At 59.5% G+C, this 24109-nt stretch overlaps 3 protein-coding genes across 9 annotated transcripts; 2 read left to right on the top strand and 1 right to left on the bottom strand.

Moving 5' to 3' along the window:
• Positions 1-626: 626 nt before the first annotated feature.
• Positions 627-1698, top strand: TMEM256 (transmembrane protein 256). Its single transcript, XM_003996169.4, has 4 exons — positions 627-766; positions 1008-1039; positions 1290-1370; positions 1465-1698. Exons 1-4 carry the CDS (start codon positions 682-684, stop codon positions 1606-1608), a joined length of 342 nt encoding a protein of 113 aa, XP_003996218.1. The 5' UTR covers positions 627-681; the 3' UTR covers positions 1609-1698.
• Positions 1699-8612: 6914 nt separating this feature from the next.
• PLSCR3 (phospholipid scramblase 3) lies at positions 8613-13475 on the top strand. 2 transcript variants are annotated; one of them, XM_011288867.3, is made up of 8 exons: positions 8613-9140; positions 9361-9537; positions 9796-10031; positions 10146-10188; positions 10288-10508; positions 10754-10915; positions 12461-12622; positions 12825-13475. In XM_011288867.3, exons 2-8 carry the CDS (start codon positions 9531-9533, stop codon positions 12879-12881), a joined length of 888 nt encoding a protein of 295 aa, XP_011287169.1. In that variant the 5' UTR covers positions 8613-9140; positions 9361-9530; the 3' UTR covers positions 12882-13475. The 2 variants fall into 2 exon arrangements, with proteins under 2 accessions (XP_011287169.1, XP_019672649.1); XM_019817090.3 differs by having other exon boundaries at positions 9357-9537.
• Positions 13432-20182, bottom strand: TNK1 (tyrosine kinase non receptor 1). 6 transcript variants are annotated; one of them, XR_891038.3, is made up of 14 exons: positions 20053-20166; positions 18771-18997; positions 18523-18593; positions 18214-18408; positions 17922-18077; positions 17546-17829; positions 17090-17363; positions 15896-15990; positions 15401-15565; positions 15092-15171; positions 14490-14788; positions 14313-14408; positions 13997-14229; positions 13432-13901 (listed from the first exon to the last, which is right to left on the bottom strand). XR_891038.3 is itself a non-coding variant. In XM_011288864.3 (13 exons), exons 2-13 carry the CDS (start codon positions 18931-18933, stop codon positions 14116-14118), a joined length of 1992 nt encoding a protein of 663 aa, XP_011287166.1. In that variant the 5' UTR covers positions 18934-18997; positions 20115-20182; the 3' UTR covers positions 13432-14115. The 6 variants fall into 6 exon arrangements, 4 of the variants coding, with proteins under 4 accessions (XP_011287166.1, XP_003996216.2, XP_011287165.1 ...); XM_011288864.3 differs by having other exon boundaries at positions 13432-14229; positions 20115-20182; XM_003996167.5 differs by having other exon boundaries at positions 13432-14229; positions 18771-18935; positions 20115-20173.
• Between the last annotated feature and the right edge of the window lie 3927 nt (positions 20183-24109).

The raw sequence follows: 24109 nt of genomic DNA, 5'->3' as shown, positions 1-24109 counted from the left end.
GGAGCGGACAGACCGACGGATGAACGAAGCGGGCCGGGGCAGGGTGGAGACATCGCCCCCACCGGGTCTCCCACCCTCCGGGCTCCCGCGGTTGGTGGGTTGGGGGCGGGTGGGGGGGAGGGGGAGGGTGAACTCAAGGGGGCGGGGCATCACACGAAGAAGGCGGGGCCTTGGGTCCGTGGGAGGGGCCATCTAGACAGTGGGCGGGGTTTTGACGGCGGTGGGTGGGGCTTGGTTACCCGAGCGGCCGCCTCCTTGTGAGAGTAGGCCTGGTTTAAAGCTGAAAAGGAGGAGCCAGTGGGGAAAGGGGCGGAACTCCGCGTGGGGACCGGGATCTTTGGAAATTGGCCGGAGGTGGGAGGGGGTAGGTATCGGAAGGAGCGATCAACTTTGAAAGTGGGCCAATCCGTGACGCAAATCCTCTAGTCCCGCCTCCGCGCCCCGCCCCTCACTGCTCCGCTCCTCCGACCCTGATTGGTTCTTGTTTCTCCGCCCGCCACGCGGCTTCGCCACTCAGCAGAGCTTTTACAAAGGCGCAAGTACCCGGGTGAGGACCTGGACGCCGGAATGAACACGTCCCGGATTGGGCACTTTTGGACATTATTTGCATGGGAGATTGGGATTGGCTGGCCTCTTGGGTGGCCTGGGCGGTGTTCCTCCGGCGCGTGACCATCCACTGCCATGGCCGGGCCGGGGGCTGCTTTCCGCCGCTTGGGCGCCTTGTCCGGAGCCGGGGCCTTAGGCTTGGCCTCCTACGGGGCGCACGGTCAGGGGGCTGGGGTCGACCTTCGGGGTCTAGTGCAGGGGCGGGGTCTATGGGAAGTGCCGGCTTTCCCCTCCACCGGACAGCCCTCTGCCTGGTCCAGTTTGGTCCCCAGAAGCGCCCATGTGCGTTTGCACCAATGAGACGCCTTCTCGGGGCATCCACCTGGGCCCTCCCTCCACCCGGGAGTCGGGGCGGTGGAGGCAGGTGCTCGGACTGGTAACCTCTGCCTCTCCTTCCACAGGCGCCCAGTTCCCGGATGCCTACGGGAAGGAGGTGAAGGGACTTGGGGCTGCCCAGCTTCCGGGTCTAGGAGCGCCCCAAGTCTGGGGTCGCTGAGGGAAGTAGGGGAGGGGCGGAGCACGGAGGGCGGCGAGCATGTGCCGTGGGTGCTGGTGGGACAGGCGAGCCGGGACTTTAGCGGGGGGACGAACTTTTTCCGATGTGCCCCCACGGGATGCAGGCACCAGCGTTGCTTAGGAAGTGCCTTCCCCCACCCCGCCTTCCATTTCTCTTTTTCTTACAGCTCTTCGACAAGGCCAACAAACACCACTTCTTCCACAGCCTGGCTCTGTTAGGGGTGCCCCATTGCAGAAAGCCCCTCTGGGTAATCCTACCCCCATGCCCAACCCTGACCATGCCCCACCAGCTCCCTCCGTCCGCCCTGTTCTTACTGGCCTGTATTCTTGTATCTCCTTCAGGCCGGGTTACTGCTAGCCTCTGGAACCACCTTATTCTGCACCAGCTTTTACTACCAGGCTCTGAGTGGAGACCCCAGCATCCAGACTTTGGCCCCCGTGGGAGGGAGCCTGTTAATCTTGGGCTGGCTTGCCTTGGCCCTTTGAACTTCTTTGTAATTGATTGCTGGGTACTTCTTTAAGAGTTGGAGCAGGGAGGGGATTAAAAGGGAAAGGCAAATAAAGAACTCGAGTCTTTGTTCGTCTAACCTCTTGGAGAAAGAAGGGTAAGCATTGTCCACCTCTGGACTCCTTCCCTTTCCTGAGACGGAATCTTGGGTCTGGGGATTCTGTTCATTCGAGGTTAGCTTGTTAGGAGGTCCTGAAACCGGTGGGCGTCAGAGTCCTAAAGAATGTTGGAAATACCGCAGAATCTTTCGGAAGCACTCTTTGGGCCCAAGTCACCGTGCGGTTCTGCTGCCCACTAGAACTGAAGGTTCCTGTAGGGTAAAGTTTTCAGGCCTGCCAGGCCACACATTTATTGAACATTCACTCTAGAAGTCAGAGTTAAGGCAAGGCAGCTCAAGAGTAGTGCCATTAGTTACAAAATTCTTTGGGGTTCAACGCAGGGACAGATCATCATGTATGGGGGGGCGCATAAAAGGCTTCAGTGCTTGAGATGATCCTTAAAAGAGCTCTGTTGTGGGGCCGCCTGGGTGGCTCAGTCCGTTAAGCGTCCCAACACTTTTTTTTTTTTTTTTTTTAATTATTTTTTTCAACGTTTATTTATTTTTGGGACAGAGAGAGACAGAGCATGAACGGGGGAGGGGCAGAGAGAGAGGGAGACACAGAATCGGAAACAGGCTCCAGGTTCTGAGCCATCAGCCCAGAGCCTGACGCGGGGCTCGAATTCCCGGACCGCGAGATCGTGACCTGGCTGAAGTCGGACGCTTAACCGACTGCGCCACCCAGGCGCCCCAGGCGTCCCAACTCTTGATCTCAGATCAGGTCATGATCTCACGGTTCATGGGATCGAGCCCTGCGTCGGGCTCTGCACTGACAGCACTGAGCAGGGTTGGGATTCTGTCTCCCTCTTGCACTCTCTGCACTCTCTCTTCCTCTCGCTCAAAAACAAACTTGGGGGGGGGGGGGCGCCTGGGTGGCTCAGTGGGTTAGGCGTCCGACTTCAGCTCAGGTCATGATCTCACAGTCTGGGGGCTCGAGCCCCGTGTCGGGCTCTGTGCTGACAGCTCAGAGCCTGGAGCCTGCTTCAGATTCTGTGTCTCCCTCTCTCTGACCCACCCCCATTCATGCTGTCTCTCTCTGTCTCAAAAATAAATAAACATTTTTAAAAAAATAAAAAAAACAAGCAAACTTAGGGGAACCTGGGTGGCTCGGTTGGTTAAGCGTCCTGTCTCAGCTCAGGGCATGATCTCGCGGTCCGTGAGTTCGAGCCCCACATCAGGCTCTGTGCTGACAGCTCAGAGCCAGGAGCCAGCTTCCCATTCTGTGTCTTCCTCTTTCTCTCTGCCCCTCCCCCCCCAAAAATAAATAAACTTAGGGGCGCCTGGGTGGCTCAGTCGATGAAGCACCCTATTTCCGCTCAGGTCATGAACTCGCAGTCTGTGAGTTTGAGCCCCACGTCAGGCTCTGTGCTAACAGCTCAGAGCCAATAGCCTGCTTCTGATTCTGTGACTTCCTCTCCCTCTGCCCTCCCCTGCTCGCGCTCGTGCACTCCCTCTCTCAAAAATGAACATTAACAAAAATTTTTTTAAATAAATAAACTTAAAAAGAAGACTCTGTTGTGGAGGAGACCGTGAACAGAGACAGAGGTGGGGAAGGGGGGGCAGAGGGGGGCTCCACGATCTGTGTGGGCCGAGTTTCAAAGTAGTAAAAACGGGCTTTAACAGCTCAGCATACAAATGGATGGTTGTGAGTTGTGCTCTGAACGCGCAGGGAAAGAGCAGGGAGGCAGCGGGCCAGTGGGGTCGTGGAGGGTGTGTCCCCCCTCCGATGGGAAGGCCTCACAGAGGAGGGCCCATTGAAGCTGGAGCTAACCAGGTACAGAGTTGGAGGGGAAGCAGGTCCTAGGTGGAAAGGCAAGCTGACGAAACGGGCTAGAAAGGAGCAGTCCAAGATCATTGAGGCAGGAGAAAATCAGGCAGGGGGGAGGGTGGTTGGAGAAGGACCAAAAACCATGTGGCTGATGGGCAGTGATGAGGGCCCCCAGGTAGTCCGTGCAGGCCTTGCAGGGAGTAGTAAAGCGCTTGACATCTGTCTGTAGAGCAACAGTGAGTTGTTGAAAGGTTCCAAGTAAGAGAAGGCTAGGCTCTTTTATACATGTAATTTTTATGGATTTATCTATTTAGAGAGAGACAGGAGGAGGGGCAGAGAGAGAGAGAGAGAGAGAGGATCCTGACTTGGGGCTCGAACTCATGAAACCATGAGATCATGATCTGAGCCAAAACCAAGAGTTGGATGCTCAACCCACTTAACCCAGGCGCCCGTGATTTGTACGCTGAAAAGATCTGGAGGAAGCCAGGGTGGCCACAGGCCAGTCAGGAAGGCCAGGGATGAGATGATGGTGGTGGCTTGGCTTAGGGTGGAAGAGGTGGTGGAAAGGGTCCGATCCAGGATATATTTTGAGGGTCGTACCGACAGGAACTGCTACTGGGTTGGATGTAAGGGCGAAACGAGTGCGAGGTTTCCGGTTTACACACCTAGTGGTTGGAGGTGCTGTTACTCAGATGAGAAGAACGGAAGGAGGGGGAAGATGAGGGGGAGGCAGGCAGTTTGGGGCAGGTTGCTTCTGAAATGCCTGGGACACATCCAAGTAGGTTGTTGGGGAGCTCGGGGAAGTGTGGGGGCCTGGGAAAGATCTGGACTCAGGTTTACTCAGCACCCCTCTTCTGGCCGGTCTCCCATCCCCTCTCTTCCCCACGAATGCCCTCGGCAGGATCCATGGATCGCTTAGAGGTCTTGGTTGCCTGATCCAACGGACGATTTTCTTTCTTTCTTTTTTTTTTTTCTTTCTTTCTTTTTTAAAATTAGGCTCCACGCTGGGCGTGAAACCCAACAGGGGGCTTGATTGCAGGACCCCAAGATCAAGACCTGAGCTGAAATCAAGAATCGGACCCCAATCAACTGAGCCATCCAGGCACCTCCCTTTTTTTTCTTTTTTTTTTTTTTTTTTTTAAGTAGGTTCCATGCTCAATGTGGGGCTTGAACTCACAACCCTGAGATCAAGCGTCCCACACTGTACCGACTGAGCCAGGCTGGTGCCCTCAATGGTTGACTTAATCTTGTCTTTAGCCTCTGCAGCATTTGACACAGTTGGCCACACTGTCCTTAAAATACATCCTGTTGTTTCTAGGACACCCCTCCTGGTTTTCCCTCCGGCTGTGACTGCCTGGCTGGCTTCTCTATCCACTTTAAACCAATGGTTTTCAAATTTTAATGGAAAAAAGTTAGAGCTCCTAAGTACACAAATTTTTAAAAAAATTTTTAATGTGTATTTTTGAGAGAGAGAGAGAGAGAGTGTGAGCAGGGGAGGGGCAGAGAGAGGGAGACAGAATCTGAAGCAGATTCCAGGCTCCGAGCTGTCAGCACAGAGCCTGTGTGGGGGCTCGAACCCATGAACTGTGAGATCATGACCTGAGTGAAGTCAGACGCTCAACCGACTGAGCCACCCAGGCGCCCCAGTACACAATTTTTTTTTTTTAATGTTTATTTTTGAGAGAGGGGAGGGGCAGAGAGAGGGAGACACAGTATCCGAAGCAGGTTCCAGGCTCTGAGCTGTCAGCACAGAGCCCGACGTGGGGCTCGAACCCACAAACTATGAGATCGTGACCTGAGCCGAGGTCAGATGCTCAACCAACTGAGCCACCCAGGCGCCCCTATGTACACAAATTTTCACTTCTGTCTTTTTACTTTTCATTTTTGTGTACGTCTCATAAAGTTCATATCTGTGTGATATATCAGAGGTGCATGCTTAACTTTTCAGAAAGTTGCATTCAAAAAAGCACGGACCAGGGGCGCCTGGGTGGCTCAGTCGGTTGAGCGTCCAGCTTTGGCTCAGGTCACGATCTTGCGGTCTGTGAGTTTGAGCCCCGGGTCGGGCTCTGTGCTGACAGCTCAGAGCCCGGAGCCTGCTTCGGACTCTGTGTCTCCCTCTCTCTCTGCCCCTCCCCCACTCATGCTCTGTCTCTCTCTGTCTCAGAAATAAACAAACAAAAAAATGGACCATTTCTGTAAATGAGAGGGATACTAGAATTTCTGTCTCCCTTCCAACTAGTCCGTACTGAGCTCCAGAGCCTCGGAGCAGCTGCTGGGTGCCAGAATGTTCAGTGGGGACCTTGAAGGAGTTCGGTGATGCAGAAGGGGAAGGGGTGTGTTCCAGACCCGAGGCAAGAGCTATCCGGGCAGCCCTGAAGCCAAAGAGAGCCCGGGGCATTTGAGACGTCAAAAAATTCCTGGTGGCTGGCTTGAAAGAAAATTCCTGGTGGCTGGCTTGACAGACCTTGAGAGGGTCGTAGGGAAAGATGGCAGCAGGGGCAAATGATGGAGGGCCTTGGGCTGAGATGTTGGACTCTCTTCTGAGGGCAATGGGGAGCCACTGAAGCATTTATATCCAGGGAGGAGGCATGATTTGAGGTGTATTAGTAGAAGATCACAATATTTCATTTTAGTGATGGCTGAAATACAGCCTCAGAGGAAACCTCCAGGTGGGGGAGGCGCCAATCTTCTCGATAGTCCTGCGTGGGAACTAAAGCTCACGGAGGTGAAGTAACTTGTTCTGTATCGTAGTTGGGACCAGCGTGGCCTGGGGTTCAAATTCTCCTCTGCCCAATTCCCAGAGCGAAGCTCTTTCCTTCCCGTGAGCACCAAGAAACTCCAATCTTCCGCGGCGAAGACCGATCCTTTCAAGAGATAGTTTGGTACGGCCCAGGTGGGCTCCTTTGGTTTTTGGAGCCTGGTACAGACTTCTGTCCATCTGCCAGCTTTCAGCGTGACTCGTTCGCCAGAAGAAAAGGGACACACCATACTGGTGACAAGACGAGAGAGACAGAAGTGCCTGGAGCTCAGGATGGAGTGGGCAGACAGGAAATGACCAAACAGGAAGAGCAGGGCCCGCTGGGAATGGCCTCCTGGGCCAAGCCTGAGTCAACTTTGCCCTTTTCCTCACATCCTGTATCCAAGCCATTGTCAAGTCAACACGTCATTGGCTGAATGCATAACCAGAATCTGACCATTTCCCGCCACCTCCATTGTTACCGCTCCGGCCCCTGGTCCGTCACCATCACATCCCCCCTTGCTTTTTGCAAGAATGTCCTTCTGCCCTTGCCTAACTATAGCCTGCTCTAGACAAAGCAGCCTGAGAGAGAGAGAGACCCTGTAACAGTGCTATTCAGCCTTAGCTGCACATTAAAGTCTTTGGAGAAATTCCCAGAAAGTTCTGATATCTGCACCTTACCCCAAATACTCTAATTAAATTGTTGATACGACATGGGGCCCGTGCAGAGGTATTTTGTGAAGCACCCAGATGATTCTATCTTGTGGCCAGAGCTGAGGACCACTGCGTGTGTAAGGCTCACGTCTCTATCCGAACCTTGCAACACTTCCTGTCTCGCTCAGTATAATCCAATGGTCTGCAAGGCTGTATGTGATCTGGGCTCCTGGGATCTCCATTCCTTCTGCCTGGTTCGTTCCATCCCAGCCACACTGGTGTCACTTTTGTTCACTGAATGACTAAGGCACACTTTGCCTTTCTTGTTCGCGCTGTCTGAAACTTTTTTTTTTTTTTTTTTTTTTTTATGCCAGAGGCCGGCCTGGTTCCATCCTTGACCTCCTACAGTCAGGTCTTGGCTCAACTACCACCTTCTGGGTGATACCTTCCAAGTTCACCCTCTGCAAAATTGCAACCCTTGCCCACCACTCTCTGTCCTCCTCATCTTGCTCAATTTTTCTCCATAACACTTGTTACCCTCTGACTTCTAGTATATTTTACCTTACCTGTCTCTTCTCTACTAGAACGTAAGCCCCAGGAGATCAGCAATTTTGGTTAATTTTTTTAAAAAACTGCTGTATATTCCTCTCAAAAGCTGTCTGACATATAGTAGGCGCTCACTAAATCTTTGTTGAGTAACTGAGTTTCTGTATGTTGATGTTTTGGTGGATGCCGGTGCCTGGTTTGGGCCACGTAGAATCTGGGGTACTTAAGCACCCCCGGGGTGACAGGTCAGGCACTTGGGTCCAAAGCTGATGATGGCCGAAGCTGTGGGAGCAGCTGACCAGCCCAGAAGAACTTGGACCCATCTCTGAAAACCTGCTTCTATGTTCATCTTTTTTTTTTTTTTTTTAACATTGATTTATTTTTGAGAGAGAGAGCACGCGCACACAAGCAGGGGAGGGACACTGAGAGGGCGACAGAGGATCGGAAGTGGGCTCTAACAGCAGACACCCCAATTCGGGGCTTGAACTCACAAACCGGGAGATGGTGACCTGCGCCAAAGACAGACACTCAGCCGACTGAGCCACCCAGCCGCTGCCCCTCCCTGTATGTTCATCTTGGTGGGTGACCCCTCCACCTGCGTGGTCACCAGACAGGGACCTGGGGTCATCCGGAACGCCTCACCTGCACATGTCACCCCTCAAACAAGGTCTAGGTTTGCTGTGTAAGCATCTCCCCGATCTACCACTCCTGTGTGCACCTAGCACAGCACCCGCTCCTCCGGCCGCCGTCCACCACCCAGCCCCGGGCGCCTTCGTGGTTCTCCACCTTGTGGTTTAGATGTGTCTTTCTAAAACCCAAATTCGACCTTCTCTTTGGAAGATCTTTCGGTGGGCCCCCCGCTGCCCCTGGGGCCAAGTCCCAGCTGCCACCAGGCCTTCCGTGCAGGTAGGTGGGTGGCCTCCCTCTCTCAACTCTTCTCTCGTTGCTCTGCCTATAGGGCCCCAGGCTCAGCACCTCCTTACACCTGCGGGCCTCTCTGCTCAGGACCCAGAAGAAGCGACTCCTCTGGCAGTGGGGACGGGGGGAGGCTTTCCTGCTAACCGCGCCGCGTCCTCTGGCCACCCCCGGACCTCACTGCGCGCACGCTCACTGTTGCCACCGTTTGGCGGCCTGTCACCCACGTGGCCAGGGGCTCCTGGAAGACGTACTGTCGTAGCAAGGTGTCTGTGTGGATGACCGCAGCGTCACGGCGAGCAGCCGCGGAGGCAGCCCCCCGGGGAGGTGGAAAGGGAGCCGGGGGGCCAGTCCTAGAAGCCAAAGAAGGAGTGTGGAGGGTGTTCCGCTGCGTCAGCGAGGCCCGAACCGCCCTCGGGAGGAGGAGCCTGGGGTCCAGCGCCGCGCCAGCCGCCCTGGCTTCCCACCCGGGGACACCGAGCGCTCTGCGCCCGCAGACCCGGCGGGGGTCGCCGGGCTAGGTCTGGGCCGGCGGCCCTCCCCAGACGGGCCTCCTCTGGTGTCGAGCGGCGGGGCGGAGCGGACGGGGACGCCGGCCACGCCAGCGAGCTCCCCGGCGCACGGCTCGCGGCCCCGCAGGAGAGCCGGCTTCCTTTGTGCGCACGCGCGCCGCCCGGGCCGGGAGGGGCGGGGCCTGGACGGGTCGAGGGGCGGGGTCGGGGCCCGGGCCCGCCTCCCCGAGCTCCTGCGAGCCGCCGAGCGCTGGGCACGCCAGCTCTTCTAGGGGCTTCAGGTGAGCGGAGGGGGACTGGGGCGCAGGGGGGCCGGGAGGCCTCCCTCGAGGCCGGGCCGTCGCTCGGACCGCGGGTCCATCCATCCGGCCGTCTGCCAGCAGCCGCCTCCGCGGAGAATGGGAGAACAAAGGGAGGGGGCGGTTCTGGGGCCCCCGAGGGAATCCAGGGTCCCAGGTACCCGCCCTGCCCGCTGACACTTTCGGTTTCTCCCTGAGTCAGAGGCGCCGCCCAAGAGACCCTGGGCCCGCGCCGCGCGCGGCCGCCTCTCCGCGTTTGCCTGTCCGTCTTTGTGTCTGTCTCTGTGTCTGTCTGGCTGTGTCCGAACTTGCCACCACCTCCAAAACTAAGCCTCCCGGACACTGACACCGGCGAACTCTCGCCCCTTTCCCATGGCAGGTAAGTGGGCGCGAGGCTGAGGGTCTCCGTTATCCCCCCACGGACTCGGGAGCTGGGCGTCGAGCACACCCTGCGGGAATGTGCTCCGACTGGCCGTGTGGGGCCCCTCCCTTCCTCCCGGGGAGCCGCCGCCCTGCTCCCCCGCCCCGTCGTCCTCAGTCTCTTCCCATCTCATCGCCCTGCAGCCTCGCGGCCCGAGGGGAGAGGGGATGTGGCCGCGGGTCCCCGTCTAATCTACCCCTGTCCCCCCACCAACAGGCTACTTGCCCCCCAAGGGCCACGCCCCTTCACCCCCTCCTCCCTACCCTGTGACGGCTGGGTACCCGGAGCCGGCGCTGCACCCCGGGCCCGGGCAGGCACCAGTGCCCCCCCACATGCCTGCCCCTGCGCCCGGCTTCTCTCTTTTCCCTTCGCCCGGCCCCGGGGCCCCAGGGCCTGCTGCCCCGTTCTTGCCACTGCCCGGGGTGCCTTCCGGCCTCGAATTCCTGGTGCAGGTGAGTGGGAGGGCGCGGGGTGGGGGGGTGGGGGGCGGGGAGAGTGACGAGGAGGGGACCCTGGCGTCCAGACCAGCCAGCTGACATCGGGCGCGGACCTTCCTGCCTTTCCAGATTGATCAGATCTTGATTCACCAGAAGGCCGAGCGAGTGGAAAGTGAGTGGAAGGAGTAGGTTGGGCCTCGTGACGAGGGCAGAGACAGGGGGCTCTTGGGCAGGTGGCGGGGCCTGAGCCTCAGCGTGTCCCCCTTGGCAGCGCTCCTGGGCTGGGAGACATGTAACCGGTATGAACTGCGCTCGGGGGCCGGACAGCCCCTGGGGCAGGCGGCCGAAGAGAGCCACTGCTGCGCGCGCCTGTGCTGTGGCGCCCGCCGGCCCCTGCGTGTCCGCGTGGTGGACCCCAGTGATCGAGAGGTGCTGCGTCTGCTCCGCCCCCTGCACTGTGGCTGCAGCTGCTGCCCATGTGGCCTCCAGGAGGTGGGCCGGGAGGGCTGGGGCCAGGGACGGGGTTGGGTGGGGGGAGGGGCAGGCCGGAATGCGGAGGACCAAGGATGGAACGTGGTCCGCTCGTGATGAGGCCTGGGATGAAGCTTAGCTCGGGTGGGGGTGGCAGGCGGGATGGGAGATCTAGGGGGGAGCGGGGCGCGTGGTAGACCCAGAAGCTGAGAGCTCGGGCCAGGGTGCCCTGGCTCGGCAGTGACCCTGCCTGCCCCTGGCTCCAGATGGAAGTACAGGCCCCTCCCGGCACCACCATTGGCCACGTGCTACAGACCTGGCATCCCTTCATCCCCAAGTTGTCCATCCAGGATGCCGATCGCCGGACCCTCCTGCGCGTGGTGGGGCCCTGCTGGACCTGTGGCTGTGGCACAGACACCAACTTTGAGGTACCAGGAAGAAGGGGAGATGCCTGGGAACTTCACAAACCAAGATAGCAGCTTCTGTGAGGCGCGATGGCCAACACTAAGGGCAAGACCCTGAGCTCACTGATCCAAATCCACGGAGGCTCCTAGCACATCTCCAGTGTTCTCCATTCAGAAGGGGGTGGCCCGGTGGCCTTCTGAAAGCTTGGCAGGGAGGCTTTCCTCTGAAGGACCAATGCTGATTGTCACCTGCCGCCCCGTGTTGAGGGGGAAACAAGCTAAGGCCAGGCTTGGTTTGGGGCACAGGATGACCACTGGGTCTGCTGCGGGCTAGCTGCTATGCATGAGCGTGTGAGCCCGGGCCCTGGAGCCAGCACCAGTGTAACTTGTCAGCATCCTGCGGCTTGCCCCCACCCCACGGGTGATCTACGTCCTCATCATCAGAACCCAAGTGGTGACAGTGCCAGGGGTGAGGCCTGGGAAGCGCTTTCGTTTCCAGAAGACAGAGGCACCTCCCCGACACTGTGGTTCTTTAAGGGATAATCACCAGGGCAGATAAGGGAGAAATCACAGGGAGAAGCCCGTAGACTTTCCAAGGCTTCCGATGAGGTGTCCTACCTAAGCCTACTTTTACAAATCGAGTCACCTTGGGAGCTGGGTGGAGGCTCTGTGATAGAAAGATGACTGGGTGACCTCTGCATGGGAACGTGCAGCCCGTGGGGCCCTGGGAGACCCAGGCTCCCTTTTACGTAGTTATGAGCAGCCCTTCTTTGGGGCTGCACTGGGGATGGCAGGGCTGGCTGGGAGAGGCCCTGCCCAGCCGGAGACTGGTCTGCAGGAAGTGCCCCAGAGCTGTCAGTGGGGGAAGGGGACCGGGAGGGCACAGAAGGCAATCACTTCAGTTCTAGCCCCTGAAAATAAGCATAGGAAACGATCAGGAAATCACAGTGAATTACCTCCTCCGTCACCAGGGCCTGTTGTTCTTGGGCCCGGAGAGGCCAGTGGAAATCCTGGTCCTTAGAGGCCACTTACTGCTGCCCCTCCCCCACCAGACGGGCTTGGATCCCCTCTGGATGAAGCTTGGACAGGGCCCTTGCTACTTTGCGGGGTAAAGGCACCTCTTTGGGCAGGCACAGCCTTCTAGGCGCCTGGCTGGTTGGTCGAGTGCAGCCCCCTAGCCCTCTTGGACCAAGGCCACTCTGTTCAGGGCGCTGACTTCACCAGCTACGGGCGGCAGGTACTTTGGTGACCAAAACAAACCTGGGAAGCAGCCCTACACGGAGATGAGTACTCGGTGCTAACGTTCCTGCCGCTACTTATGTTCAGTTTTTCGCGTATGGCCTTTCAGGAGCAACAGATGTGAGTCTGAACTCAGATCTGCACTATACACACGCAGCGTGACCGAGGGTGACTTGGTTTCCCCGGATGCCACCGGGAAACCCGCCGGAAGGATTCGCTCCGGACAGAGCCGGCGCCGCTCATACGCGGCGACGGTGGGGGGGGGGGGGGGGCCTGGCGGCAGGGGAGGTCAGCCACGTCCCCCCCAGTTGGCACCTGCCTTCCCGACAGGTGAAGACTCCGGATGAATCACGCAGCGTGGGCCGGATCAGCAAGCAGTGGGGGGGGCTGCTCCAAGAAGCCCTCACCGATGCAGATGACTTCGGCCTGCAGTTCCCGCTGGATCTGGACGTGAGGGTGAAGGCGGTGCTGCTGGGAGCCACGTTCCTCATTGTGAGTTGGCTGCCTCCCCTCCCACCACCCCGCTCTCCATCAAGGCTCTGTGCGTGCGCGTCTTGGCCTCCTGCTAGATTAGAGACACGCTCTATGGGGGCGGGGGGCGGGGGGCAGGGGGCGGGTGCAGGTTCCGGACCCGGGTTGTGAGAGCTGAGCTAGGCCAGCCCCGCCAGCCCCGTTGACCGTGCCCTCCCGTCAGGACTACATGTTCTTCGAGAAGCGAGGAGGCGCTGGGCCCTCTGCCGTCACCAGTTAGAGGCCACCTCAGGGCGAGGAGACCATCACCTCAACCAGAATCCAGGATGGCCACCTGTCAGAGGCGGCCGCTTTCCGCGACGTTTGCCGCAGGGGACAGACGGGGATGCCCGAGAGTCTAGGGGCCGCGGCGCCCTACCCCTGCCCCGATCCCCTGGCCTCCTTCGCCTTGGCTCCTGGGGAAGGGTATGTATGAGAACCCTTCTCCCTCGCACCGCTGTCTCTCCGATCCCTTGGCACACAGGCATATCAGCTTTACCCTCCCTTCCCCCGGCCCCCTTCCGGGGCCTGTGCTCCAGATCCGGCCTTGGGAATCCAGGGCCCTCGGGCTTTCTGGCAGGAGCTGGGGTGGGCAAGGGTTTGCAGCACCAAAGATGGCTGGCGTGACCGCTCTCGCCCCGCATCAGCTTGGCCAATCGGTTCAACCTCAGACCGTGGCGCTCTGAGGGGATCCCCGCCTCCCCCAGGCCCTGCCCACAGCCGGTGCTTCGTGCAGCTTCCTCCGGAGCCTTAACCACCCCATCCTGCCCTTTGCCTTAGGAAGGAGGCTGTATCTTTGTATGTTATATTCATATAAACTTTGTAACTTTTTGGATTTCGGAAGATGTATGTGATGGGAGCGAGGAGAAGGGAGTTGGTATGGGAAGACACGATGGGAAGTAGGACAGCCGGGCTGGGTGGGGGCTGGCCCGTTTCATAATCCGTGCTGCCAAGATCCAGCGTCTCTGAGTTCAAGAGGGCGACTTCATCGTCCATTATGGCCCCGGACCAAGCCAAGGCAGTCTGGGCCACGTAGCCCAAGTCAGCGGGATCGCTTCCGTCGTCCGAGATGACTGCTCCCACAGAGACCCGTGTGGCAGCTGACGGCAGTTCGGGATGGCTGTCCCCGAGGCCCAGGATGGCCATTGGATCGCTCTCCGTAGCAAGTGGAAGCTTCCTGTGGGTGCGACGTGTGGCAGCTGTGTCCCTCCGAGTTCTCCTCGTGGTTGGCAATGTGGGAGGCAGAGCGGAGGAGATCCTTCTATGAACCAGCCGAGGGAGCGTGAGCCCTCAGAGGCCAAGGGGCGGGGCGGGAGGAGACATTCAGCAGTGCGCGACCCCGGGCTCCTCCCGTACCTGCCAACGATCTCCCCAGGTGGGAAATTCTGCCCTGATGGGACCTGTCTGGGTTCTGCTTGGTCCCACGTGGCCAGGCCCTTGACCCAGGCTAGTATCCACACCCAAGGGAGCAGACCTCAGGGCCGGGCCAGGACGTAGCGGCTGGCGGCCGAGAGGTCCCACTGGTAATGCTCCAGGATGCGTCGGCAGTCGGCCCTGGACCGGCTGCTCAGATGGAAGAGCTGGTCCACCTGCGGAGGCAGGAGGGAGGGCAGTGGCTGCCACAGGGCAGGGGCGGGAGGGGTGGGAACCCGAGAGAAGGGTCTGGCTTTACCTTGAGATTCCGGATGGCGGAAACCACGTCTCCCCCAGTGGCCCTTAGCGCCGCCTGGCACTCCTGGTGGGTGACTCCGTGAACGCTCAGCTCCACCTACGGGGCACGAAGTCCGGCTTAGGCCACGGTCCCGCCTGTAGCCCCTCGGGACACCAGGCCACCTCAGGGAGTTCTCACCTCCATAATCCTCCTCTGCAACTCGGGGTCGGGCAAGAGGCCTCCGGAAGGAACGGTGGCTTTGCCGGCTCCAGGTTTTCCCGGGGGGTGGCTGGGGAGGGGTTCTCTTCTGGGCCACGGAGGCCGCTCCCTGGGGGGCTGGCTGGGCTGAGAAGGACTGGAGGCAAAGGGAGGGCAGGATGGCAGGCCAGGGGGTCCCCGGGTCACGGCTCTGGCATGGCGAAGTTCGGGAGGGCTGGAACCACCCCCTGTGGGGCGGGGGCCCAGGGACAGAACAGACTCCAGGCTCTTGGAAATGACTGCACAGTTGAGAAATAATCAACCTGAGAGGAGGTCCAGATGCTGGGCCCTGCCTTCTCCCCGTTGTGTCTGTGCCGTGCTCGTGGGGGGCCCTTGGTTAGGGGGACAGGAAGACAGGTGTGCGGAACAGACACCCCAGCCCAGGCAGCTGAGGCCCCGGAGAACGGAGAGGGCGGGCGCTGCAGGGGGAGACGCACAGCACTAGAGAGGGCAGATGGGGGGCCGCCGCATCGCCGACACCAAGGTCAGGACTCAGAGCGGAGCAGAATTGCGAGAAGCCAGGTCCCCGGCACCACACCCACCTCTCGCCCTCTGCAGGGGCACGTTCCTTCTCTGGCCCCGTGCCGGAGGCAAATCCCGAAGCTTGGCCTTCCCTCTGTCCCTGTTGGAGAGCAATCCGGTTCATTCTCCCCACCTGGCACATCAGTGTGCCCCCCACACACACACACCAGAAACTCGGGGGGGGGGGGCTCCCAGGCAGGCTGAGCCCCAGAGTGGAAGCCCCGGCTGGGAGGCAAGTCCAGCCTTCCCTCCAGCTGCCCTCCCCCCCCCAGACCCCCTTCCCAAGCTTCCCTTCCAGAGGCATTGCTGGGCTTGTGTCCCCCACTCACCCATCCGTGCTTCCCTGGTGCAGCTCTCCCCGGGCAGGGGACACTCTGTGGACCGGACGGGTGGCCGGCGAGCCCCCCGAGTCTGCCAGTGTCACTGCTGAGGCTGGGAAGCTGCCCACTTTGAATGTGCGGCCATTCTGGCCCTTCCAGGTCGTGGAGTCCGGGCTGTGGGAAGAGGCACTGTTAGAGGGGACGGAGGGGGAGGGGGGCTGGGCTCCGGCCCACATTCAGCTCGCGAGCTGTGTGCCTGCAGCGGCAGCTGCCTGGAAGAAGGGAGGCTCTTTTCTCCCTAACACAAAAGGGCTCTACGGGCTTGGTGGCTCCAGTGGGAGCCACGACTTTAGTGGCGCTCCCGGGGCCCAGCGGGGAAGGGAGGAGGCAGAGGGTCAGGGTTCAGGGAGCTGGGCGGGGGGAGCAGCAGATTGGGACCAGGGTCAGGCAGGTCGGGTGGGAGTCCTCCTCCTTGGGGACGTGTGGGAGGCCCGAGGCTGTCACCTGCCCTCGATGACGGTGATGGGGTCACCAGTCTCCATCCTTAGGGCGCCTGGCTCTGTGACCTCCCTCACACAATGTGCCTCAGGAGGCCACGCCTGCAGAGACAGGAAGAAAGGGTGGCAGGGCTTGTGGCCTGAGTCAGAAGGGCAAGATCACGTGAGCAGGAGAGGAAGGAGACTCCTGTTTACGCATCCACCCATCAAACCCATACCAGGTATGTCCTCTGTCCCGGGCCCAGGGGGGACTGTCCCTATCCCCCAGTAGGGGGTGGCAGATCTGGGTTCCACACCAAGCCGGACGTACCCCAGGGGTCAGGAAGCAACAAAGGGGGGGGGGCTGTCTCTGCCTAGGAGAACCAAGGGAGGGTCCTCCCACGCACCGCTCTGCCTCCCAGTGTCTCTGGAAATATTTTCCTTTTCTTCCCAGCCCCGCTGACTTGACCCTGACCGCAGACATCCTTTCATTTCTGCTTCATGACCCCTGTCGGCCACCTGCTCTTCCCTTGTTCAGTCTCCTTCCTCTCATCCCTCCTTGCCCCAAGCCAGAGTGAGAGAACATGTAAAGTGACTGGGAACTCCCCTGCTCAAAATCCCTCCATGGCTCCCAGGTGCCTTCAGGGTAAAGACAGAGTCTTCAACAACGCAGTTTACCGATTTAGGGGACGGCGCTCTTGGGTCAATTGACTGCTTCAAGTCCCAACTCCTCCACTTAAACTGTCACTGCCTTAACCGCCTTAAGTGCCCCCATCTGTAAACTCCAGATAATAATGGCCTTACGGGGTTGTTGTGAGGATGAAGCGGGCCAACGTGCAAGAAGGAGACATGTGAAGCACTTAGCACGGTGTCTCCCAGGGCTGGCCCTGGTTACGTATCATTCCTCACATAGCCCTCCACGGGGCACCTGAGATGCTGGGCCCGCCTTAGCTGTATTTCCCAGTCGCATGCAGACCTTTCTTCCCTCTGCCTGTCAAACCTACTGCTCTCTGTTCCGTGCTCCGTCCCCCAGCCCTCAGCATCCGTCTCCGCAGCCCTAAGCCGTCTCCCCAGGGCTCTGGGCCCCGCTGCAGGTAGACACTGGATCCGGGTTATCCAGAGCCGGTCCCTGACCCCAGCCCAGGAGTATCCGTCACTCCTGTGCGCGGAGCTCTGGGAGAAACCAGAGACTGGGTGCATCTGGGGAGGTGGGGGCTCCCACCTCTTGGAGCAGCCCCTCCAGGTGGGGAAAGCTGGGCCGGTCGGCAGGGTGGGGGGCCCAGCAGCGCAAGGCGAGGGCGTAGAGAGCCCTGGGGCAGAGGGGAGGCCGAGGCAGCCGGGCTCGGTCCTTCTCCAGCCGCTGCAGGATGAGGTACGGCGGGACGCCGGCCCAGGGCTCCTCGCCCCCGGAGAACATCTCCCACAGCGTCACCCCAAACATCCACACGTCAGACGCAGAAGAGAAGGCCCCGTGGCGCAGGCTCTCTGGGGCGCACCTGTGGAAATGCAGCTGAACGGGCCGCACGGGTCCCTCCCGGAGGAGCTGGGTGATCTTCTCGAGGACTTCCGGGGGCCCTCCCAGAATCCTCGTCCCAGCCTCCCCCGGAGGGAGCCGTCCACACCGCCCCAGCCCTCTAGAGCCCTCTAGCGCCCGGGGATCCCGGCTCCGCGCCCTCACCAGGCATAGGGGATGGGGCGGGGTCCGCCCATGACGTAGCGGCCCCGGGCGCCGCGCAGCGGCCGCACCAGCCCGAAGTCGGCCACCTTGATCGTGCGCGGGGAGGCCAGCAGCAGGTTGCGCGTGGCGAGGTCTCGGTGCACCAGCCCCCGGGCCCCCAGGTACGCCATGGCCCCCGCCAGCTGCCGCAGGAAGAGGCAGAGCAGGGCCACGGGCAGCGGGGGCGTGGGGGCCGGGGCGGCCAGGCGCGCGTGCAGGGAGCCCAGGGGCGCCAGCTCCATCACCTGCGGGAGCACGGCGCCGCGTGAGCAGAGGTCCGGCCCCAGGGGACCCCGCCGCCCACCTGCCCTGGGAGCCGCTGTCCGGGTCTGCTCACCATCTGCAGAGGCTGGCCCAGGACGAGGCCGTGAAGACGCAGCACGTGTGGGTGCTCCAGGTTCATCATGATGGACACCTCTCGAAGGAAGTCCCCCAGCTCGGTGCCCACGGGGCCTTCAGGACCCACGCGGAGGGACTTGACAGCCACTGGGACCTGGGAGGAGTGGGGGGGGGGGGTGGGAAGGACGCTTAGGGAACAGCTACGTGGGGGCCAGAGCACAGAGGGCACGCGGAAGAGACGGGCAGCCGGCCCCAGAACCCAGAATGCACTGGGTTCCCTGGGTACTCACACTCTGACCGCTGGGCAGTGTCCATAACCCTCGGTGCACCACTCCAAAGCAGCCAGAGCCCAGCAGCTCCCCTCTGCACACAGCACCATCCGGGATCAGACACTTGAGTCCCCCCTCGGGCTCAGGGAGGGACAACAGGGGGCTGTCTGAAGGGGGGGTGGTCTCCTTCTGCTCAGGTACAAAGCCCCCAAGGATCTGAAACAGGGGTGGGAAATTAAGTGGGTGCCCTCCTCCCTGACACTCAACCCACCCCATTCCCGGGCCTAAGCTGGCCCTTTAAGTCCACGGCCCCCACCGGGAAATGCACACCTTGTAGACCCAGTTCTTAGACTTAAGCCCGGAACGGTGTCTCTTCAGGGCTTCGGCCAGTCTGCGCTGGGCTGGGGAAGGTCAGAATCAGAGGACTTGGTGGTACGTGGGGGTGGGGGTGGGGATGGAGGTTGCAGAAGGATTTATAGGCAAAGAAGAGGGTTGGTGTGTCAGGGGGTGGGCAGAGGGGGTTCGAAACTACGAGGCTGGGGACCAAGAGAGCAGGACCTCTGCGCAGGGTCTCTTACCGGGCCGGCCCATGCCGATGCCGTCCAGGTCCTCAGGCTTTACAAAGTCGAAATGCTCCGGCCGAGTAACATTAAGTTCCTCGAGGATGGGTCGGTAGAACTGGGCCAGCTGGATGTCCCGGAGCAGGCGCAGCAGCCACAGCGAGCTGGCCTCAGGGAGCATGTCTGGAGAAGGAATCCCTCAGGATGACGCAGTCACCTCCAGACACATAGCCCAAGGAAGGCACCTGAGACCGAGACCCCAGAAACACGCTCGCCAGCCGCCTCCACCCTCCACCCATCAGAAACGCTGGGGGGGGGGGGGGGGGGCAGAGGGAGGGACACACCCGGAGCAGCCAGGAATCCCGCCGCTCCCACAAACCCCAGGGAGAGCGCCCCCCATGCCTGAGATCCACTACCCTACCCCCCTCAGCAGTGAGAAACCCGCCCTCCTCACACCTGAGAGCTGAGCACCCTGGAGACCCCAGGGACGTTCCTTTGCTCACTCCTGAGCTGTGAAGGCACGCAGCCTGTGCATGCTTAGTGCACCCAGACCAGACGCCCAGGGACCTACCAGACATGCCCAGATATGCTAACCACACACACACAGGTACAATGCCTCCCACGCTCAAAACACTGCCACACGCACAGAGATCTACAACATGCTGCAGAGGGTGTCTGAGCCACCCAGGTAGGTGGCCTCGCAGATCTGAGACACTTCGGGACGCTGCCATGAAACGCAGCTCATACTGCCACATACCCTCCCTCCTGTGCCTACTTGTGACCGCCTGGGAGATACGGCCGTCCACGTGTCCGAGACCCGTCTGTGATTGGCGGTCAAGTGCAGGCCAGCTGAGCTCGGGCGCTGCCTACAGAGGCAGGTGCTGCCAGGTGCACAGTCCCTTCCACACCCACCTGAGCTCAGCTCCAGGTAGCGCCCGGCCCGCACCCCTGAGTCACTCAAGCCACCTTGAGCGTCACCAACCTAACTCCACCAATCTTTGCTCGCTAAGGCCCGGTGCTCCGGGCGCCCGCTGCCTGCACAGCGCTCTCCCTGACACACGCCGGGACCTCTCCGTCCCCCCACGCGAGGGAGACCTGGAGGAAGGGTTGAACGAGGAACTGGGCGCGAGGAGGGGCGGGGGGGGGGGGAGAGGCCACGACACTGAGAGACCCGGGACCACCTGCCAGGTGAGAGGGAGAAAGCACGGGAAGGGGGACCGGGGGAAACGCGGCCGCGGTGGGGGGAAGGAGAGGGGGAGGAGGGAAGGAGGGAAAGCGAACAGGGCACCCGCGGACGCACCCCAAGTGACGGCGGCTCCGCCAGCCCCTGCGCGGGGCGTCCCGGCTCCTCCGGACCCTCACCTGGAGAAAGCGGAAACGGCGGCTGCGGAGCCGCCCAGGCCGCCAGCGCTAAATCCTGGGGAGGGCGGGGCCGAGGCGGCGGGGCGGGGCCTATGGGGCGGGGGCTGGGACCGAGGGGCGGGGCCTGGCGCGGGTCCCGGCCAGCCCACGCCATGCCCGGGTCCCCGGGCCCGACTCTTGGAGCCCCGCGACCGCGGGCTGGGGGCCCCTCCTTGGCCCGGCCAGACCCCGAGAAACCCTTCTCCGTCCTTTCCCTCTCCCCTGCTGCACACCCTCTTTCCAGCCTCTTTCAAAGAACCTTTCGCCCCTCCCAGACTTGGTCCTCGGTGTCCTGTCTCCCATGCTCCCCTCTCCCCAGATCACCTCTCTCAGCCAGAGCCCCACCCCTCGAAGGAATCAGCCTCAGATGGAGATAACGGGCCCGGGCGCTGGGAGTATAAGGCTAAACAGGACAGAGTCCCCGGGTCCCAGCAGGGGAGAGAGCTTCCTAGCCCCCACGTGGAGAAAGGCAAGGTGCACAAGTGCTTTGAAATGGAGCCAGGGCAGGGGCACCTGGGGGGCGGCGGGGTGTGGGGGGGGGGGGCTCAGTCCGTTAAGCATCCGACTTTGGCTCAGGCCATGATCACGGTTTGCGGGTTCGAGCCCCGCGTCAGGCTCTGTGCTGACCGCTCAGAGCCTGGAGCCTGCTTCGGATTCTGTGTCTCCCTCTCTCTCTGTCCCTCCCCCAGTTGCGCCCGCGCGCGCGCGCTCTCTCGCTCTCTCTCTCAAAAATAAATAAACATTAAAAGTTTTTTAAAAAAACAAATGGAGCCAGGGCAGAGAGGTGCTGATGGTGCAGGAAGTCAACCCCCAGCCTAGACAGAGTCTAAAATTGGAGGATTGTCCGTTTCCCAGCTCTGAACCTGGGTCCAGTGTGCTGCCCCTGAAAGGGACGTTTTGGGGAGCATGTGGAAGGTCTTGTGTGTGGGTGCAGGGTGGGGAGAAGTTGGGAGTGGGCTCCTAAGCCCCGTCCCATGGGACACCCCTCCCCATCACTGGCATTTAAATGGCCTCATTCTGGCATAACCCTCCTTCCCCCCATGTAGCCTCTGTGCACTGCTGCCTGGACTGTGGCCACAGGAGAGAGTCTAGGACTTTGAAGAAGGGTCTGAAGAGGACCATCCCTCTCCCTTTCCTCCAGGGGTCCAGGGAGGAAGTCACCAAGTCTTCGGAAGGATGTGTGAGCTGCCCCCAGAGTCCCGTGGAGGAAAAAACCTACCCCATCTCGGTAAACACACAGGGTATTGTGGCACCGATGAGAAATTTTTCCCAGTTCACAGATCTACCCGTTTGATGTTTTTGCCAATTCTCGTGCCCTCCAGCCAGGCCAGCTCATCACGATATAATTGCTTCCTCTGCGTCTGCTGTTCCTGATAGACCGTGGGCTCCGTGTGGTAGGGGCCGGGGCTGTCTTGTTCACCCTAGCGTTCTTAGCACCTGGGACAGTGTAGGCATCTAACAGGTGCATATTGTTGGGGAAGACGTCTGCTCAGTCACCTTGTCATTCCTTTGTGGGTGATCTGCCTTTTTCTCCCTGCTTTCGAGATACCATTGGTGGCGCACCTGGGTGTCTCAGGGAGTTAAGCGTCCGACTCTTGGTTTTGGCTCCGGTCATGATCTCACAGCTCGTGAGTTTGAGCCCCACGTCAGGCTCCACACTGTGCAGAGCCTGCTTGGGGATTCTCTCTCTCTCCCTCTCTCTGCCCCTACCCTGCTTGTGCTCTCTCTCTCCCTCTCTCGAAATAAATAAATAAACTTTTTTTAAAAAAGTGTCAACATTTCTAAAAAAAAAAAAAAAAGAAAAGAAAAAAAAAGAGCTATCATTGGTATTCATTGGTATTTTGTAGTTCTTTACCAAGTATCCAGGAAGAGATTCTTTTTTAATTTATTCTCTTAGTATTTTGTATTTCCTGTATCTGTGAATTCATACCTTTCATCAGTTTGGAGAAATTCTCAGCTAGTATCTCCTCAAATATTCTTTTTCGTCCATTCTTTGCTCCTTTGGGGACTATGGCTAGAAGTATGCTAGACCTTTTAGGGGCGCCTGGGTGACTCTCGGTTAAGCGGCCAACTCTTGATTTTGGTTCAGGTCATGATCTCATAGTTTGTGAGTTCAAGCCCCATGCTGGGCTCCGTGCTGACAGCATGGAGTCTGCTTGGGATTCTCTCTCTCTCTCTCTCTCTCTCTCTCTCTCTCTCTCTGCCCCTCCTCCACTCGCTCTCTGTCTCTCTCTCTCAAAATAAATTTTAAAAAAAGCATGCTAGACCTTTTCAACCCGTCCTCCATGTAATCTGCCTCCCTTCTATATCTTTCAATCTTTGTGTCACTGTGATGCCATCTAGATAATCTCCTTGGGTCCATCTTCTGGATCATGGTTCTCTCTTTGCTTACATCTGATGTGCTCTTTAATCCAGACACTGAGGGTCTTTCGTTATTGTTATATTCATGCGAACGTTACTCTATTTTGTATACTGACAGTACTTTATTGAGGTATAACTCACATTCAGTAACGTGCCCAGATTTAACCACGTGGCTCAATGCACGTCAGCCAATGTACAAAAAGACTCGGAACATTTCAACGATCCCAGAAACTTGCGTCGTGCCCATTTTTTGCCAATTCCACTTTCCAGAGGCCACTACTATTCTGATTTCTATAGCGCAAAGATCACTGTTGCTTGCTCCCAACCTTCTTATCCACGGAGTCACATACTGTTTATAATTGCACTTGGCTGCTTTGACTCAGCGCGTTTTTGAGATTCGTCTTGATGTTGCCCAAGTTCTTGGTGGGAAACACGTGGCTCCATGAGCTTCTTCGAGGAAGAGCGTGTAACGCCTGAGTTTTCTCTGAGTCCGGTGTCTTCACAGATCCGGGTGCACTGGAGGGGTCCTCTGGGAGTTGAACGTGTGCGTGAAGCACGCTTGGGGGTATATGAAGGCAGGTGCAGCCAGAGAGGTTGGTGGAAGCCAGACCGGGCATCAGTTCACCCCTCAGCAAGCTCGCACCATGCCAGGTTTTGGGGACCCGAGTGAACAAGCAGCCATGACCATGGCCCTGGTTGGATTTCTGCAACCCTTTGGAGAACATGGTCAGGAGCTTGGGCCTTGCCTGAGGGCCCTGATAACCACTGAAAGGTTTGAACAGAGGAGTGACAGAACCACCCTGCTGCAGGAAGGGGCTGGGAAAAGGTGAGGGAGAAGGAGCAGGGAGTTCAGGGAAGGGGCTCTTCCCATTGGTTCCGGAGACAGAGACTGGCCCTGCTTCGGCCTTGGCGACGGGATGGAGAGGCGGTGAAGAGAGGGGGCATTATTGACCGGACTCCCGGCCCAGGTCCTCTGCCCCAGCAGGAAACCAGACACAGACGCTCAGCCCCACCTTCATCTGGGGCTTGGACAAAACCCAGGGAATCAGAGAGGCCTCTTTATTCCTCCCCTTGTCCCTATTCATCTCTTACTTTTGGAGTGAAGCTTCTGTCATCCCCACCTGTGTGGGGAAGCACAGTCTGACCACCCTCAGGGGCGCCCCTTCTAAGCCACGATGGGGGGGGTCCTGCTCACCCTTAAACCTGGAGGCCCAGATCTGGCATCACTCCCGCTTCGTCTGCTTTTCCCCAACCTCTGCCCTGCCCTGCGGGCTCCGTATCCGGGAAGGATGAGCACATTGGCACCACCGGCCAAGTCTTTCCCCACAGGCCAGGGAACCAGAAGGGTAAGCAGAGAGGCCTGCTGGGGTCCTCCCCATCTACTGCCTTGGGCTCGGGTCGGGGGTAGGGCCCATCCGTCTGCGGAAAACTCCCCTCTCCTTTGGGGAACCACGTTCGCTCCCCCTTAGCTCCCACTTTCCTGCCCTGATCTTTGAAGTCACTGGGCTCTCCCCTTCCGCCTTACCCACGCCAACCTCTCGACGAGGGAAATCACCTCTCTTCAGAGCCTTTGTGTGGCTCTTCCCTCTGCTTGG

This window comes from Felis catus, chromosome E1, assembly GCF_018350175.1.
Source record: "Felis catus isolate Fca126 chromosome E1, F.catus_Fca126_mat1.0, whole genome shotgun sequence".
NCBI classification, from domain to species: domain Eukaryota; kingdom Metazoa; phylum Chordata; class Mammalia; order Carnivora; family Felidae; genus Felis; species Felis catus.
The sequence above is the reverse complement of the archived record's forward strand: the minus strand, read 5'-3'. Positions and strand labels throughout refer to the sequence as shown.